The 18,245-nt window shown below is 52.2% G+C and overlaps 1 protein-coding gene across 3 annotated transcripts in view; it reads right to left on the bottom strand.

Annotated features, from left to right (window-relative positions):
* SHISA6 (shisa family member 6) overlaps positions 1-10,094 on the bottom strand; it is a 256,966-nt gene extending 246,872 nt beyond the window's left edge. For all 3 annotated transcript variants that reach the window (XM_055576502.1, XM_055576501.1, XM_055576500.1), the window contains exon 1: positions 9,454-10,094. In XM_055576502.1, the coding sequence (XP_055432477.1) occupies positions 9,454-10,094 (641 nt within the window). The remainder of the gene's footprint in view (positions 1-9,453) is intronic.
* Positions 10,095-18,245: the final 8,151 nt, after the last annotated feature.

Consider the following 18,245-nt stretch of genomic DNA (forward strand, 5'->3'; position numbering starts at 1 on the left):
CAAACTGAGAATGGTGCGAGGTCCATCCTCTCGCCCCTCAAATCGCTTCTTTCCTCTCAGGAGCCAGGACTCCTGCAGAATTGCTCTGGGAGCATGCTTTCAATATTGCAATGGTTTAAGGGAGAAGTTGTTTTACGGTCTTTTTTTTTTCCCCAATTAAAACCAGTGTGTTTTTGTGTGTTTTTACTTTTTACCTTTTCTTGGTATTGTCTTCACAATCCCCCACCAGTATAATCCATTCTCGAAGAGAAGCCCTTTTCACTGACTCGGGCGCCTTATGCCTGCATGCAATGCAAATGAGGCCACCAGCCCAGGTTCGAGGTACCCCGGTCCTTAGGTCATTCATTCTCCAGTCCCTTACAGACATGACACATCTCAGGGGACAAGACCCTGATGCTGGGAAAGATTGAGGGCAGGAAGAGAATGGGGCGACAGAGGATAAGATGGTTGGATGGCATCATCAACTCAATGGACATGAGTTTGAGCAAACTCTGAGATAGTGAAGGACAGGGGAGCCTGGAGTGCTGATGTCCATGGGGTCACAAAGAACTGGACACAGCTGAGTGATTGAATAACAACAACAGGGGATGATTTCTTTGCTTTCTCAAGTAGTCTAAGCATCACTGATTCATTTATGTTCAGGAAGGTGAGAGCCAGGTGACCCGCTGGCCCGCAAAGGAGACAGTGGCCAGCTAAGGACTAGCTGTGTGATCTTGGGCAAGTTACTAAGTCTCTCTGAGTTGATCCTGTCATCTGTTAAACAGGCTCCAGACTCAGGGTGGGAGACGGATGCAGTGAGCTCACATAGGATGCCAGGTACAGAGGGAAGTCCTAGAGGAGGGGTGCTCTTCTGAGTATTTCCCCATCCCCTGCAACCCCTGCTTCATCCACAGGACCTTGAGTCCTCACCTAACTGAGCTCTCAGGTCCTCAACACCGGCTTTCTGGAGCGACAAGTGATGCGGTCGTGCATCAGAAGCTCCAGGGAGACACTTCTGGATGCCTGAGCAGAGGGAGGGGGACGGCCAGCCGCAGAGCAGAACTGACCCCTCCCAGAGTGCTCCAGAGTGACCGTGTGGGGCTGGTGGAAGCAGAGGCTTTGCCCCAGCCCCTCAGCACCCACTGGCTCCCGACTGAGAAGAAGGCACCCTGCCCCACCCACAGAAGCGCAGCCCACTGCCTCCCCAGCACCAAAGAGAAACAAGACTTGGCCACAACTGCTACACCTGGCGGCTCCTTGTCACCTGCTCTTAAACTCAGCCTGCCCCATCCTGGCTCCATTTCTGTGATCCACCCCATGGAATGAATGTACTTTTGGGGGTCTGGGGAGGCGCAGTTATCACACGAGGACTCTCCCAGCAATGCTCACTGGAAACCCCATCTTTTTGTGCTTGCAAACACTTCTGCTTCATCAGTAGCTGTGTAGCCCAAGCGGTGACCTCATCTGAGTGCCAAACTGCAGAGGTGCTGGCATTTCTGATGGAGGGGAGGGAAGTCAGAGCATGGCAGGCACCCGGCTCTGACTCCCATGCCTGGCCACATGCATCCCAAAGAAATTGGGTCCCTTTACCCTCAGAATCAAACTAGGGAAGTTGGGTTACCTGTCTACTATCTCATGCAGGAATGTGAGACCATTTTTAATCTTTTCTGGGTGGTTATTTGAGCCCTTTGCTACACATTGAACCCCCTCTTCTCCCCCTCTCCCAGCTCCTCTGCTGTCTGCTGAGACACATTGTGAGAACACAAAGCTGTTTTTCTTAAGGGCAGTAATCATCCTTCCATGTAGGGAGGGGCCCTTTCCTAGCAGTCATCACGAGCAGAGGACTCGAATGCATTCAGTACCGGGATGCCTCCTCTGGGCACCTGCCTTTGGAGGCAGCTGACGCGGCCCCTGGGCAAGCAGGTCTCCCTTCTTTCTGATCAGTAACGAGCCCAACACCTCTTTCATTCATCAGCCTCAGCCCCACGACATCGATGCTTATAACCATCTACCCTAGGAGGATAAAAATATGCTAGCATGATGAAACGTCAAAACAACACACATGGGCTCTGAAAACACTTCCAAGAGAGGAACCGTGGCAAAAATTTCTGGGGAAGAATCAGCAGGTGGCTTCCCAAGGCGACCACCGAGAAGGATGACACACAAGGACAGGTACATCCTTCTTCTTTTCCAGGAAGACTTGGGCATGTTGTGGGCAAAAACCCCAAACTGCAAGCCACAGAGGTGAATTTCAACAGAATGATGGAACCCAAGTTTCCAGCTTCATCAGTCATCCTCCTCGAACCTTCTCTGGTCCCCTCAATTTATATGCACCCTGGCCCTGTGGTGTCTTGGCCCAGAGCTGAGAAAGAGCAAGATGAGCACCAATGAAGGTGCTTCCGTTGGTCATAGAGCTGTCTTACATGCAGGAGCCGTCCTGGAGGACAGACCTGAAATCACCCACTTTGGGGGCCAAGGGATGTCTGGGGGCACTCTGAAAGTGAAAGTCAAATCAGTCGTGTCTGACTCTGTGTGACCCCATGGGCTATATAGTCTATGGAATTCTCCAGGCCAGAATACTGGAGTGGGTTGCTATTCCCTTCTTCATGGGATCTTCCCAACCCAGGGATCGAACCCAGGTCTCCCACACTGCAGGCAGCTTCTTTACCAGCTGAACCACAGGGGAAGCCCAAGAACACTGGAGTGGGTAGCCTATCCCTTCTCCAGCAGATCTTCCCAACCCAGGAATCAACCCCGGGGTCTCCTGCATTGCAGGGGGATTCTTTACCAACTGAGCTATCAGGGGCGCTCTGGTCTCTGGCAAAAACTGAAACATGCATCTACCTGGTGGGTTCCAGCATCCCCACCCATTGCTGGGAGAGATAGAAGGCATTTACAGCCCGTGTGTTTAATTACAGGTTTCTGCCCATAGTTTTATCCACGACCCATTGCTCTGGTTCACAACTGTTTGGCTTGTGCTGTATTTTCCTTCTTCAAATGGTCTGCATTACTCAGCTCTTATTAAAGGATCATAATAATAACCTCAGAGCAGGGTACTGCCCTTTACAAAGGAATTTGGAGAAACTGCCAGGGACCAAGGAAGTGAATGGAAGTCATTTTAGTGGATGGAAAAAAATGAATGAGAAAAGGGCTTGAAAAAAAATGTAGGGAAGTAGGAGGAGGGAGAAGGCTGTCACTCACATCTCTAAATATCTGAAAGTTATCTGGTGATGACTAAGACACACGTACATAAAGTAAAATAGAAGAGATTTTCCACTGGGTGAAAAGATAAGGCTTGACCTGGTGGCCCAGGACACCAGCACCACGGCTTCTAGTTCAAGATCGCTCATTCTCTCCCTGGGGACCCTTGGCATTGTCATCTGGCCTCCCTGGGCTCCAGCTGCTTGGCTTACAAAATTAGAGAGCTAAGTTAAATGACTAGACTGCAATAAAAACTCTATGGTTCTACGCCCATGGATGACGAAATAAAAGAAAGTACTACTCTGACTTTTCAGAACATTTTGGTTTTACTTCCAGAAATTTAAATATATATATATATATATATATATATATAGATGAGGTTAGCAATGTGCCCTGAATGGGTGAAAAATAAGCCTGCTCAAGCCCAAGGAACTGAGACCTTCTGAGAGGGCACTGATAAACCTTCCCACCAAGCCCTCGTCCCTGTCTGCAGCATCTGAAAATGAAGACGCTGGCAGTGTGAGTCATAAATGTGACCTGGGGAGAAATAAAAGGTAGGTGTTTCCTAAGATAGAGGTGGGGGGTGAGAATCACATTTTTAAATGTATTTCAAACATAAACTTGGGCTCAGTGGTAAAAGAATCCGCCTGCCAGTGCAGGAGATACTGAAGACACGAGTTTGATCCCTGGGTTGGCAAGATCCCCTGGAGAAGGAAATGGCAACCCACTCCAGTATTCTTGTCTGGAGAATTCCATGGGCAGAGAAGCCTGGTGGGCTATAGCCAATGGGGTCACAAAGAATTGGACACGACTGAGAGACTGAGTACGCACACAAAAATGAATGCAACACAGGCCCTCATCAAGTCCATTAAAGTTCCCTTCCCCATCACCCATCTGAGATGGTCTTTATACTAGGAAGTTCAAACCATAACTCTGTGGGTCCATGGGATATATATTGTCAAGGGATGTAAGACAAAATGCACTTGAATTCATCCTAATTTCAAAAATAAGCTTCTGCAAGACTTTGAGCAGAGGGATGGGGGTGGCAGAGAAGGCCAGTGATGATACCCAGCAGCCAGGGGCTGGGAGCTCCTGCCACCACTCGGTGGGGATTCTCACTGATTCTAGGGAAGGAGCCAAACTGAAGACCTTGGGACCATCCCTTCAGGCCATGGAGAGCCAGGCAGAGGAGTTAGGAAGCGGAAGCTTCTTTCTGAGTAGTTCCCTTCTCTCCCAAACCCCAGGGCCTGTCCATCTGGGATCATCTCTTGGTCAGCTCACTTTTTCAGCTCTTAACCACTGCTTCCTGCACAGTTGATCTGAAATCAACTGCATACTCACTCTGATCTCTCATTAAAACAGGCTGAAAACAATGTACTGGGCTCTTCCTCCTCCCGTGTCCTAGCAGCCGGAAACTGTGGGTCAACTCTTAGGACCACAGCAGGTTTCTCCAAATGAACGTGCTCTGAGTGTGGGCAGGAAAGGGGACATAAGTGCACGCCTTCCAGGGCTGAGGTGGGGGTGGAGCACCCAGGAAGACAGCAAACAACTTTCCAGGGAGGACTCCCCAAGTGCCAGGATTTTTGCAAGGCTGACCCACTCCCTCAAGAAGGAACTCTGCTTAGGGACTTCCCTGGCGGTCCAGTAGCTAAGACTCTGAGCTCCCAATGCAGGGGGCCCAGGCTTGATCCTTGCTCAGGGAACTAGATCCCACATGCTGCAACTAAAACCTGGCATAGCCAAGACTGGCATGCTGCAGTCCATGGGGTCACAAAGAGTCGGACACGACTGAGAGACTGAACTGAATTGATATATATATATATATTTAAGACTGAACTCTGCTTAGCCTCATGGGTCAAAGGTAACAGGCTTACATTTTATGATTTGAAATGCTCCATGCCAATAGCCGGTGGGCAGGGCTCATCTGTTGACTGAACACACACGCACATGGCTGCAGGGGTCAGGAGGAAACCAAGAGCTGGGGATCTGGGCAATGCAATCCACCTCTGGCACCTGGTCACCTTCCTCCCTTTCCTATTTTTGCTCCTTTCTGTCTTCCTGGTATCCTTCCCCTGACCCCTCCTCCCATAAGCCTTCTTAAATTCTTCCACAATTTCACTTCTCTCTCTGCATTATTTTTTTTTTTAACTCCAAGAAAATGGAAAACATGCAAGGCTAAGACCTTCAGTCCAAGGCAAGATGCATTTTTTTTTCCTTTCCCTCAAACTGCTATATTTGAAGTTTAAAAAAATAAAAACAAAATACAAGTTGACGCTCGGTTTAGATCAATTCATTCTAGTGAGCCCACAGTGCTTCAAAAAATGGAGCGTTTGAAGCGATTTGACAATTCATTGCCCAGGAACCTGGGAAGAGAACTCACTAAATCAGTTGGCAGAGTGGTCCTGCTGCCGCAATTACGTGGCCTATGCGGACAAAACAGGGCTCTTCGGGTTTGTAATTAATTTCTGTAGGAAGAAAAGGTAGGACACAGTGTTCCCTTGATGTTTCTAGAAATAAGCAGAAGAACTCAAGATGTAGGCCCATTTTGATTAGGTTACCTGGGGTCATGAATACGCTTCCTTTTCCCTAATGACATCAGCTCAGGTTTTTTTTCCCATGGCCCTGAGCACTTCTCCACGCCCATCTGCACCTTAAATTCCTCCATCCTTCATCCCTGGGCAGGCAGAGTGAGGACCCCGGGCATCTCTGGCCTCACCCACTGCACCTACAGCATCCTAAAAGCTTCCTGACCCATCTGCTCACTAGCCATTTAAAAAAAAAAAAAAAAGCCACACTGTTCCTCAGAATGATTCTCATCTCCAAGACTCTAATGAATCAACACAGGGTGAGGAGGAGGAAGGAACCGGTTGGAATGTGAACGGGCTGGTTCAGAACTGAATGTCAACAGGGAGCCCTTCCCTGAAGGCGTGTTCTGGGCAGAGCCCTTGCCCCTGGAGGCCTCAGCAGGCCCTCACTGAACAGACAGCCCCAGGGAAGCGTTGGCAAAGCTGTTCAGGAACACTGAGCTCGGCGGGGACCCGGGGACAACCTATGGTCCGGCAGCTTGAGTCTCAGCCTGGGAAGGTGCAAAGGAAGGGCCAGATGAGGCTAAGATCCTGGTGGGAAGTGGGGTCCCAGGTGGGAAAGGCAGGCGCCTGATGTCCAGGGCTCTCCAGAACCAGAGCCCGGCTCCACCTCTGGTCCCCAAGGCCACTTCTCTCCCCGCCCTGGGGTCCAGCTGAGAGTCCGTGCTCACATGCTTTGGTGTGAGAGCTGGTGGGTTCCCTGCAGATGCGGGGCGCAAGGGGATGGCTCACACAGACGGCAAGGTCTAATCACTTCTGGAAAAGACTAAATCTATTCCTCCCTGCAGGGGCTGGAGAGGGGAGAGGGAGGCCCACCCTGAGGGGTGCGCGCAGGGCAGGTGGAGGGCCAGCCAGGCTTGGACACCCAAGGAGGCAGATGGCCCATCCTGAGGCACATACTTCTTTTGACCCTTCCATCGCTCCCACAAACGTCCCTCCTGCTCAGCCCGTCTGCCCATCTACCATCTTCACAGAGGCTCACACGCTGGAACAAGTCAAATAACCTTTGCCATCTCAGAAAGGAAATGCCTTTCCTGAACTATTTCAAGGAGTACGGAACAGAGCCCACATCCCACCTCCTCCGTGGACCTCTGAGGAGTACACATTCCTTCTCCCTCACTTTCTCCAGGGAGGACTCATTACAGTGTGAATATTTACCTCTTTCTCCCCTGCCCAACAAGACAATCTGCACCCTAACTCCCTGGGACAGCAAACAGTGACCTCCAAGCAAAGTGGGAGCATGGTGGTACCACGCGGGCACACCCAGGAGTCAGTGGGCATCTCCTGCTAATGTGCAAACTCACCCTGCCAGCCTGGTAAGGGAGAGGTTGGGGTGGGCTGCGATGTGCCTAAGTGGTCCAGAACTGAAAAATAAGTTTCTCTGATCTGCCCAAGGTCACTCGGGGAGTGTCCTAGATGGCTCGCTCATGCTCCATCCCCTCCCCCACCCCCTTAAACATAGAGACAGGCTCTGTCCCCTACCTAACAAGCATCAACACGACGGCTTCCCAAGCACTGATCAGGCGAGCCTGCAGCTGCTGGAAGAGGTGCTGTGAACTGAATAAAATCGGAGGTGAATTTGAGGGAGAAACAGCCCACATTTACATAATGGTCTGAGGGCCGAAACTCATCACCCTTCCCATGGCTACCTCTCTCCCCCAAGCTCGGAGAGAAACGGCCCCCATGGCATCACACTGAGCTGCACACCCATATACACAGTAGTCACCCTAGTTTGGGGTGGGTTGGGGATTCAGTGTGGTGAGGCAACAGGGACGTCTCCCTCCAAGGTCACAGCCCACAGGACAGAGGCCAGAGCCAGCCTCCTCAGGCCACCTGCATCCTCCCAGAGGATGATGAATAAATTCAGTAAGAGGTAGTGGAAAAGGCAAGGGACAGGTTTCCCCAAGGGGTGCAGACAAGAACGGCTTGGGGACGAGAGAAACCCAAAGAAAGCTTTGTGGGAATCAGCCAGCCAGAGACCACAGCCAGCCTGGAAGGGGTGACGAGAGGCCAGAACAGTCAAAGAAAGCGGAGGTGGACAACCCTGGGAACTTGGAGGCAGAAGCAGAGGAAGAAGGACCCCGCACACCTGCTTCAGGAAGGGGAGCCAAGAGAGAGGATTCTTTGCCAGATGAAACCCGAAGGACAGAGTGCCTTGCCCTCCATCCCCCGGCCCTCTGCTTTTAAGAACCAGGACTGACCACAAACTATTTGTCACAACTCCTCCATCATTTTCCCTCCAGTCACTGACTTACACCCTGAGAGACAAGGTTGGGGTGGGATGGAGCAACGGTGCTTCAGGATTAATGAGCGATGACGATAAACCCATCTCCTTTCGGAAGCTCAGTTCCAACACTCAAGTTTGTCAATATTAAAGTACTCATACTTTGTGGATTTTGACTCAAAATCAGCCACAGAGCATCATCTTTTTTCAACACCCTCAGTATCCAGGGGGAAAAAAAGAGATGCCCAGAAATTTCTATCTGCCTTTCTCTCTCTTCATCAAGGTACAGGTGATTAATGTCCTCAGCAGTGAGGGAAGAAGGTTTTCAGGCTAAAAGGATAACAAGCCGAGTGCAGAGATGAGCTGAAGCTCTAGGACTCTGGGTGGGAGCCTGCAGGCAAACTCAGAAGGAGGGCTGGTCTGGGGGGTGGTCTCCATGACTAGGGCAGTGCCCACATCATGTGCCAGAAACGGAGGCACGTTCCAGGGCAGGGTTCGTTCCTTGAAAGACTCTGCTGAACCACGTCCAGCCATTTATCAGAGCTGAGCTTGTGTCCCCTGGGTGCATGGTTCCCTGAGTTGTAAAGAGAGCCTGGTTTCCCCATTCCCTCGGCTTGGACCTCCCAAGGGGTGCTCCGGAAGCTAGGGTGGTGGGGTGGGAGGCAGTCAGGGTGGAACGCTGGACAACCATATCTTGAGCCCTTGGTGTAAGTTTTGGCAGGAGGCAGCCCCCCACTGCCTCCCCGGTGTAAGCAGTGAAAGGTGCCCACCGGGTTGAACACAGCAAGCAGCATTCACTCTGAGTTCTGCCCACAGGGCTTAAAAGAACAAGTCCTCCAGTCTCAGCAGGGCAGATAAGCATCCTACTCGGCAGGATGCAATGAAGAGAAACCATCTGCCCTAGGTCAAGACGGAATGCACAAATTTGAATTCCTGCTTACCCAGGAGCTCCCTTTCCCTATCACCCCCATCTCTCTAAACACCCGGGAACATTCAGTCTACACTCTTTTCAGTAAGGTTCTAACACTGTTCAGCTCCCTATATCCAGTATGACTGCTCTGGCTTGATTCAGAAAACCAAATGCAATAAGCGCCTACAGCGAGGTGCCCACCTGCCATGAAACCTGCACCCTGGAACCCCACCCGGGATTATTGGAAGGTGCGCAATTCTTACACTCAAACTCTGGGATTCCACCAATATCTATTTGGCCCTGTAAATATCCCTACCAACCAAAGCGTGCGTTCCCGGTTCTGAAGAAATGGAGCAGAGGGCGCTGAAGACTGATTTATTGCCCGTCAAAGAGGCAGGGGAGGGAAGTTGACTTAAGAGAGTGGAGGCAGCCCGGGGAGAGCGGTGGGTGAGATGCCAAGAGGACAGGGAAGCCTGACAAGAGGGGTGAGCCGCCGGGAGAGAGGCTGGGGGGACGGGCGGGGCCCCCCACTCACCCGGGGCGGCCGCTCTCACCTGTGGATGTTCATCTCCCGCGGCGGGCGGTGGGCCTTGTCGTAGGAGACCTTGGCGAAGACGCCGGCCACGATGACGAAGGCGATCACCCCGCAGGTGATGTAGACGGTGAAGTTGGTCTTGTCCTTCTCCGGATCGTACTTGTTCTCGGGCCCCGGCGACACCACCTTGGTGCTGGGCGTCTGCACCCACACCGGGCTCTGGTAGTTGGTGCACTGGCGCTGATCCAGCTTCTCGTGGCGCTTCTTGCAGCAGAAGCGGTAGTAGCAGGTGCCGCAGCAGTACAGGTAGCCGCTCTCGCTGTTGTTGCACTCGAACTCCTTGTCGTACTGGCCGCTCACGTCGTAGTAGCCCCAGCACGTCTCGTAGGTGACGGCCGCGCTGGCCGCCGCCACCGCCGCCGCTGGCTGTCCTCGCCGGCTCCCCGCCTCCGGGCTGCCGGGCGCCCGGACGGTGCCGTTCAGCTCGCGGCCGCCCCGGGCCAGGGCGCCCCCGGGCCGCCGGCCCCCGACGGCCGCGGCGCCGGCGCTCAGGGTCCGGTTGGCGGCACGGCCGCGGGCGCCCCAGGCTCCGGGCATTAGGTCCAAGGGCTGGAGCGAGAGCAGCGGCAGCAGCAGCAGCAGGAGGCGCCGCAGCGCCATGGCGGGGCCGGGCGGGAGGGCGCGGGAGGCTTCCGCGGCAGGCCGCTCCCCGGGCCGGCCGGGCTCCGAGGGGGGCCGCGCGGGCCGGGCGGGCGGCGCGGGGCAGTCAGCGGCACCTGGGCGATGGCGCCATCGGGGCGCGGGCGGGCGGCGGGCGGCGGCGGCGGCGGCAGCGCGCGGTGCGCACGGACCAGCCCAGCGCGGGCGGCCGGGGCTCAGGCTGCGCGCCGGCTCCGCGCTCCCCCCGCGGGCTCGGCGCGCCTCCCGGGCAGCCCCATCCCCCGCCGGCGGCGGCAGCGGCGGCCCCGCGCGCGGCTCGGCTCAGGCGGGACCCGAAGCGCGGCTCCGGGCGGCGGCGGCAGCAGCGGCGGCGTGGCCCCGTCCGGGCGGATCCTGCGGGACAAGACGGAGAGCCGGTCACGGGGTGGGGCGACCGGGAGGCGGGCGGCGGGCGGCGGGCGGGGAGGGAGCGCGCAGCCCTCGAGGAGCAAGGTTGGGGCCGGGAGGGGCGCGGAGCCCGCTCCCGAGACGGGGCCCGGCGGCCCCGGGGCGCACCGGCCGCCCGATCCCCGGCCGCCGGCCCCGCGCGCGCGCGCGCCCCCGCCGGCTCCCAGGGACGGAGCGGGCCGTGGCCGGGGTCGGGCGGCGAGCGGGGGAGCGCGCGGGGCCCGACCTCACTCACTCACCATGCCCGGCTGCGACTGCAGAGGCGGCGGCGCGGCGGCCGGAGCAGGCGGGCGGGCGAGCCGGAGCCGCCGGCTGGCCGCCTGCACTAGTGCCGGAGCGTGTGCGAGAGGAGCGAGGGAGACACGCACTCACACACCCGCACACGCGGGAGCGCCGCGCGGGGAGGGGACGGTCGGGCCGGCAGGGGAGGGGAGGGGAGAGGAGCGGAGGGGGGCCGCCGCTCGCCGCCGCCCACGTCTGCGCTCCCGGGCGCCCGGGGAGGGGGCGCTCCACTCCGTGGCTCCCCGCTCGCGGCGCGAGCTCCTCTCCGAAGCTCCGCGTCACCAGAGGCCAGGACGCCGGTTCGTTCCCACGGCGAAGAGGGGCCCGGGAGCCGGGGGTGAGAGGAGGGGGGCGTCACCTCTGGAGCCCGCCCGCTCCGGCCCGGCCCAGAGCTCGTGGCCGCTCCCACCCCTCCCCGGTCCGGGCGTGCTCGACCCGAGCGGGTGTTGGGGTGTCTGCGAGCCTTTGCCTCTCCCTAGTGGCGACGCTCGCAGCTGAGGGACGCGGTCAGGCCCATTGCTACAGGTTCCTAAACTGAGACCTGGGGTCACGTGTCTCGCCTGAGGTTACCGGGCCACCGGCTAGCGGTCCCTACAGAGTCCCGCCTTGGTACTCTGCTCTCCCACCGGTTCCCCATCCTTCCTCGTGCATATAGGCAGCCCTGGGCAGGCCTCGTTTCCTCTTTCTGGGACTTTCCCCAGAGCGTCGGGGCAGAGTTAGAAAAAATCTCTGAGACTCAGCTTTGAAATGCCTTCGCTTTAGCTGATAGGGGCCGGGGGTGGGGGTGGTGGAGAAGGGGGAGTTCCTGCGTGGTTACTAGTTGGGTCTGTAGAAAGCAGGCCTGCGTCTAACTTTCAAAGCCATGAAGCCACCCAAGGGGGAGTTAGAATCATCATCTGACCATGATGTCGGTGGCGGAGTGGGGCGGGGTGGTGGCGGTGGAGGAGGGGGGCAGGAAGGAAAATGAGAACGAAAAGTAACATCCAAAATTCTGCCCCTGTCCCAGGCTTGTGAGCAAGTGCCCAGGTACTTAGGTTGAAGGCAGGAGACAGATCCTCCCTGTGTGGGCAGCAGAGATTGTCCCCAAAGCTGTCCATATAGTCCCAAGTGTGACCCGAACCAAGGACCCCCATGCAAGAGAGGCAGAGCGCCTCTTCCCCCATCCGGAATGCATCAACAGGTCTGAAACCCGATCCCCAGACACCAGAGGGAAGTCTGGATCCGGGAATGGGGGGTTTCACAGACTCCCCTGGCAGCCCCACACTTGCTACTATCTCTCCATCTCCTCCCTCTTCCTACACCCTCTGCCACCCACCCCACCCCCAATTCTCTCTACTCAGCCACCGCCTTCTTTATGATGACTCTTCAAGGAGCGTTTATTTAGTCAGTCCTTACTCTCTACCCAGGCGCTAAGTGCTGAGATAAAAGATGGACAAGACAGTCTGTTTCCTCAAGGAGGAGGAGCTGGTAAACCATTGGGCAGGCAGATAACAGGTTGAGGACCTTATTCCTGGTTATGTCCCATGACAAAAGGGGCACAGGGTGCTCCAGGAGGCACCCAGGAGAGGAAAGGTGGGTCAAAGGCAGCCTTTTCCATGAGCTAAGGAGCAGAGTCTCCAAGAAGGACTGAAAGTTAACATAGCCAACAAGAGTGTAAGGGCACTCCCTGTCAAAGGGACCATCGCTCGCAAAACCCAGCAGACAGGAAAGAATGAGGGTATGTGAGCCTGGGAGACAGCAGCTGAGCATAAACTTGGAGGGAGTCTTGCAAATAAAGCTGGCAGAAGGGGGTTGTATTCCCTGCCAAAAAACTTGAATTTATCCTCCAGTCGATGGGGAACTACTGGTGGGTTTTACTCAAAGCGAAGACTGTCAGATTTATGTGTTCCCTGGATCTCTAAGTCTGCTGGAGTAAGGAACACTCTATTCGTACTCTTCTGAGAAGAAAGATGTGAGAACCTTTCTGATAATCCAGGTAAAACATGATGAAGGAAGGTTTCTGGTAGTTGGTGGTCAGAGGGCAGGTTCAGGACGGCATTTAGCAATGGCCATGTTGATATGCCCTAAGAGCCATGTAAACAGCCCTAAGTGTTGCAGTTCAGCACAAGGATTAAGCTCAAGAGAGCAGATAATAAAAGTATATACATTTGAGAATCATAACATATGCTTGTGCATTTGGGAATCATAAAAACATATTCTTTACTTTCAGATTATGTGTGATTTTAAAGCCAATCACTTCCTTTTCTCTTCCCTGAGATTTCACCTATCTGTCATTCCAAAATTGCCTCTTCCATATCTGGGAGCTTCCTAGCAATGGATGGAAATGTGCCTTCCTCATGTGGGACTCTAACAAGATTTGATTAGTAGCACTTAGTAAGGAAAATGGCTTCATCTTTTCAGACCACCCTCACAAATATGTTCTGAACCCCTACACTCGTAGATGGTAGGTAGCATCAACAATCTCACAGAAAATAGTAGATCTCAGAATTGAACAGGATGTTAGGGATTATCTGTTCCAACTCTTGGGCCTCCCAGGTGGCTCAGTGGTAAAAAAAAAAAATCCACCTGCCAATGCAGGTGACACGGGTTTGATCCCTGGGTCAGGAAGATCCTCTGGAGAAGCAAATGACAACTTACTCCAGTAACCTTGCCTGAGAAATTACATGGACAGAGGAGCCTGGCAGGCTATAGTCCATGCGAATGCAAAAGAGTTGGACATGACTTGGTGACTAAACAACAGCAACAATTCCAACTCTTACCACATGCGGTACACTTTACCTCTTACTGACACTTTGCCCTGTGCTGTTGACCAGGCTGGTGGTCCACCAACACTCATTACCCTCTTTCTCCTTCTAATTTCAACACCTGAGTCGTTGATAGTATGGAAACATCTTTCCTTTGTGGATGTATGTGACTTACTAAAAAGTGCCCGAGAAGCATCATCTTCTTCAACACCTGTACCAACTTCAGACCGCTCATAGGCTCAGGAGACAGTGACCCAATCCCTGGCTCTAGAAGGTGGATCCCAGTTGGGCTGCTGCTGCTGCTAAGTCACTTCAGTTGTGTCCGACTCTGTGCGACCCCATAGACGGCAGCCCACCGGGCTCCCCCATCCCTGGGATTCTCCAGGCAAGAACACTGGAGTGGGTTGCCATTTCCTTCTCCAATGCATGAAAGTGAAAAGTGAAAGTGAAGTTGCTCAGTCGTGTCTGACTCTTAGCGACCCCATGGACTGCAGCCCACCAGGCTCCTCCGTCCATGGGCTTTTCCGCTGAGCCAACCATAATAATCCCACTCCTGTTACCAGATTGGTTAAGAATGGACATGTGATCCAGTTCTGGCCAATGTGAAGTGTGGGAACTGTTGGCAGATTCTGGGGACATTTTTCTTGCTCTACTTTTTGAAGTGTTGTTTCCATGGATGTTATGACCTTATGGGGGCAAGAGAGTGGACCAAGGAGGGACAGAAACCGGTATTAGTTGAAATTGCTGTTCAGTTTGGTAGTCATTAGTGCTACTTATGAAATATCTCTGCCCTTCCAGGCAGATGGTAAGAATTGCAATTCCTGGCCCTTTAGTGAGTAGGAGGGGAGAGTGACTTAATATACCACTGGTCAAAAATCATGAGCATAGAGGGGTGGGATGGGGAGGGAGATGAGAGGGAAGTTCAAAAGGGAGGGGATATATGTATACCTATGGCTGATTCATGTTGAGATTTGACAGAAAACAGCAAAATCCTGTAAAGCAATTATCCTTCAATAAAAAGTAAGTAAATTTTTTAAAAAATCATGAGCAAAGATGGTGCATGTTAGTTCTGAACCAGAGCATCTGGTTACTGCTTTAAGGTACCATAGCGCTCTCGTTTTCTCCTGGTGTGATCAGCAGTGCTCCAGGTGGGAGTGCCTTTATTGTCCGGAAGTGATGTCAGTGAGGAGAGCCACATAGTTAATAAAAATAGTGCCCCACCGTGGATGTGCAGCTTGAGTGAAAATACACATTTTCTTAAAGCCACTGGAATTGGGTCTGTCATTGCAGTGTATCCTAACACATCCTGACTGATACACTGAAGCTCACAGAAGGGACATCATGGAGCCATTCAGGGAGTTTTGCCCAGGGCTCTCGCAATGCCAGTCTTCCAATAACATGAGATAATTAAGCTTCCTGTGTCAAAGCCTCTTTGAATCCAGAGTTCTTACTACAAGCAGGCAAAGGCAATCCTAATGGATATATCATGTATTTTCTGTCTCCACTCTGGCTTAGGGTTTCCACCTAGCTATGGCAGACAAACGACGGCCACCTCTCTTCACAAGACATGGCACCTGTTTGTCCTCCCTTTGAGGCTAGTCCAGCCTTGTGACTTGTCTTGACTGACAGCATGTGGCGGAAGTGATGCTCAGCCAGCCTGAGTTTAGCCATTACGAGGCCTGGCAATGTCTTCCTTTGCATTCTTGAGATTGAGCCGCTGTATGAGAAGCACAGGCTGCCTGTTATGTTCAATGGTGAGGAGTGAGGCCATCACGTAGAGAGAGACCCTGGGGAGACGAGATGCTTGCTACCTTTGGCATCTGATTCGCAACTGAGCTCCCAGTGGAGTGAAGAAAGGACTGGACCCAAGTGAGGCCAGAAGAAGAATCATTCATCTCAGCCCCAGACAACCCACGGAATCATGAGAAGTGACAGATTAAGTGTTGTTGTAGGTGTCTGAAGCCACTAAGTGTTGTGATGGTTTATTACAACACAACAAACAGCTAAGGAAATCCACATATCACAGCAGAGACACTGAACAGGAATGTATAAGCTGCAACTTCTGGCCACTAGATGTCTGAAGCTATTTTTCGTGAGCTGCTGTGTGAGTTTACTGGGGCTGCCTTCATAAAGGACCACAAACTGGGTGGCTGGCAGAACAGAAGATGATGAGTTCACAGTCCTGGAAGCTGGAAGTCTGAAATTAAGGTATGGGCAGGGTTGGTTCCTTCTAAGAGCTGTGAGGGAAGGATCTTTTCTAGATTGTAGATGGCTGTCTTGTACCCATGATGTTCTTGTATGCGTGTGGGTCTCTGAGTTCCCCTCTTTTTATGAGGACATCAATCATTTTGGATTAGAGCCCACTCCAATTACTTCATTTTAACTTTATTACCTCTGTAAAGATCCTGTCTCCAAATAAGGGCACATTCTGAGGCACTGGAGGTGGGGACTTCAACTTATGAATTTGAGGGTGGGGGAAGGGAGGCACCATTCAGCCCACACATATGATGAATGGAAGGGTGATGTGTGCTGTACAACACAAGATAAAAATGTGTGTGCAAATGAAGAAGGAAAGAAGAGAGGTCAGTCAGGTTTGTCATCTTTCATTAGAGAGATGTTAGAGAATTTCAGTTCAGGCCGTGTTGGAGATGAGTACTCTTTTTCACGCCCTCTTCAAGACTGAAAGCAATTACTCTAGTGAAAGAAGAGAGATTCCAAATAGGAAGCATGGGAAAGGGTGCTCTGTCTTCCCGTGGCAGTCCCCACCTAAAGGTGCAGTTAGGGAAGTTTGTATCCTGCATAGTTAGAACTCTAGAATTGTAGCATTTCAGAATTTGCAAGAATTCAGAGCCTCTAGACACTTTTTTCTAAGCAGACTTCTAGTTGCCCAGACAAGTGAGGGCAAAAATGACTATCTCCGTGGCTAGCTTGGCTCAGGATTAACTCACTCATGTGCATTCATTTATTCAATCTTTATCACTTATTGTCCCAATCTGCCTGCCCATGCAGGAGGTACCAGAGAGGCAGGTTCGATCCCTGGGTCAGAAAGATCCCCTGGAGGAGGAAATGGCAACCCACTCCAGTATTCTTGCCTGAAAAATCCCATGGACAGAGGAATTTGGCAGGCTACCATCCCTGGAGTCCCCAGAGAGCTAGACCCTTAGTGACCAAACAACAGCAAAGAAATGTTTCTCCCTTAGCTAAGTGTCCAGCAACTCCCTAGGACACAGATTCTTTTAGTTAGGTCGTGAGCTGCACAGCCAGGAGGATGCCTTAGCAGGTTCAAAGCAACGTCGGAGATGCTCTGGAAACACAGTTGAAGAGTCTAACGTGTGAGCTGCTTGTGAACTCAGGGTCTTAACACTGCTTGAGAAGAGGCTTTCCTTAAGGGGCTGCTTTCCCACTGTGGTTGTGTAGGGCTATCCAATGTGGTTTTCTCCACATTTGTTGCAAAATTATTAGCAAAAATAGGTGAGTATGCATACACTTTTCCACTTTTAAGCCCTAAATGTAGAACTCTACAGTCAGAATCAGTCTGGCTATTGTGACTGTCTTAAGAATAAGATCAGATTACAGCACTAAATGGTTGAGAGTAGTTTGAGGTTTCCCCCTTTTCATGTATACAAAGCCGTTCTGTACTGATTGAGTCACAGAGCAACTCATTTTAGTCGTGTATTTCCTTGGTAAACATGTACTGAGCCATTTTCAAAGGATGCATGTAGCTGGATCTACGGAATGTGATTTCTCTGCATAGTATTGCATCCAGTCACTCCTTACGGTAGGACAGGCTACAACAGTGATCTCTGAGATGACGCCCTCCCTCTGTGCCCATGGCAGACATCACTAATCAATTATGGAACCCTTTCCTGCTGAGACCAGGCATAGCCTCAGAAAGCCCTTCCACACACAAAGCTCTAAAAAGCCAGCAGGGATTAACTATAGTTGGAATTAGTACAAGAAATAAATCCTATTTGCCTAACAGCTCAGTGAGAGGTGACAGTCTGGGTGGCTCAGGCATAGTTCTGTTACTTTCTGTAGACATGGATTTAGAATTCTATTCCAATTATACAGTTTTATGGCCCCAAACTGAAACATTTATGAAAGGAAGAGGGTGAGAATTGCAAGGGACACCGACGTCATTGGTCATTATGTGCTTTTTAGTGAAAGACGTCACTGATTTACAGCTCGAACAAATGCACACTGGGTTAGCACTTCCTGAGAAGAGTGATAATGAAGAGTTTGCCAAGCGAATGCCAAAGATAATCATGTTACAGCCTTTCTCAGATACTCATGTGTAGAGCCTGTGCATCGCTGTTCCGTTTTTCTCTTTGGTTGCAATTTATTGATGTTTTATTCAAAACCACCATGAATTAACCTACAAAAGTATATTTCCCTATAAAACTAGGAGACCTGTTATGAGCGCATGAAACATAGATGTGATATTTTCTTGGCATAGGGTTCTCATCAACTTGTGTGCTATGTCAGTACAAACTGTTTTTCATGCTTCTGTGTCCTACCTTCAAATCACATCTTTTGTGTCTGTTGTCACATGGGTCATCTTGAATTCTGTTTCTGACTTCTGGGAAGTTAAACCTGCCATAGACAGGGATATTTTCAGTAGAATAGGTACATGTGATTTAAAAAAAAAAAACCCCACTAAAAATGGTTGGTGTGGCTT

The sequence above is a fragment of the Bubalus kerabau genome, chromosome 4 (assembly GCF_029407905.1).
Source record: "Bubalus kerabau isolate K-KA32 ecotype Philippines breed swamp buffalo chromosome 4, PCC_UOA_SB_1v2, whole genome shotgun sequence".
NCBI classification, from domain to species: domain Eukaryota; kingdom Metazoa; phylum Chordata; class Mammalia; order Artiodactyla; family Bovidae; genus Bubalus; species Bubalus kerabau.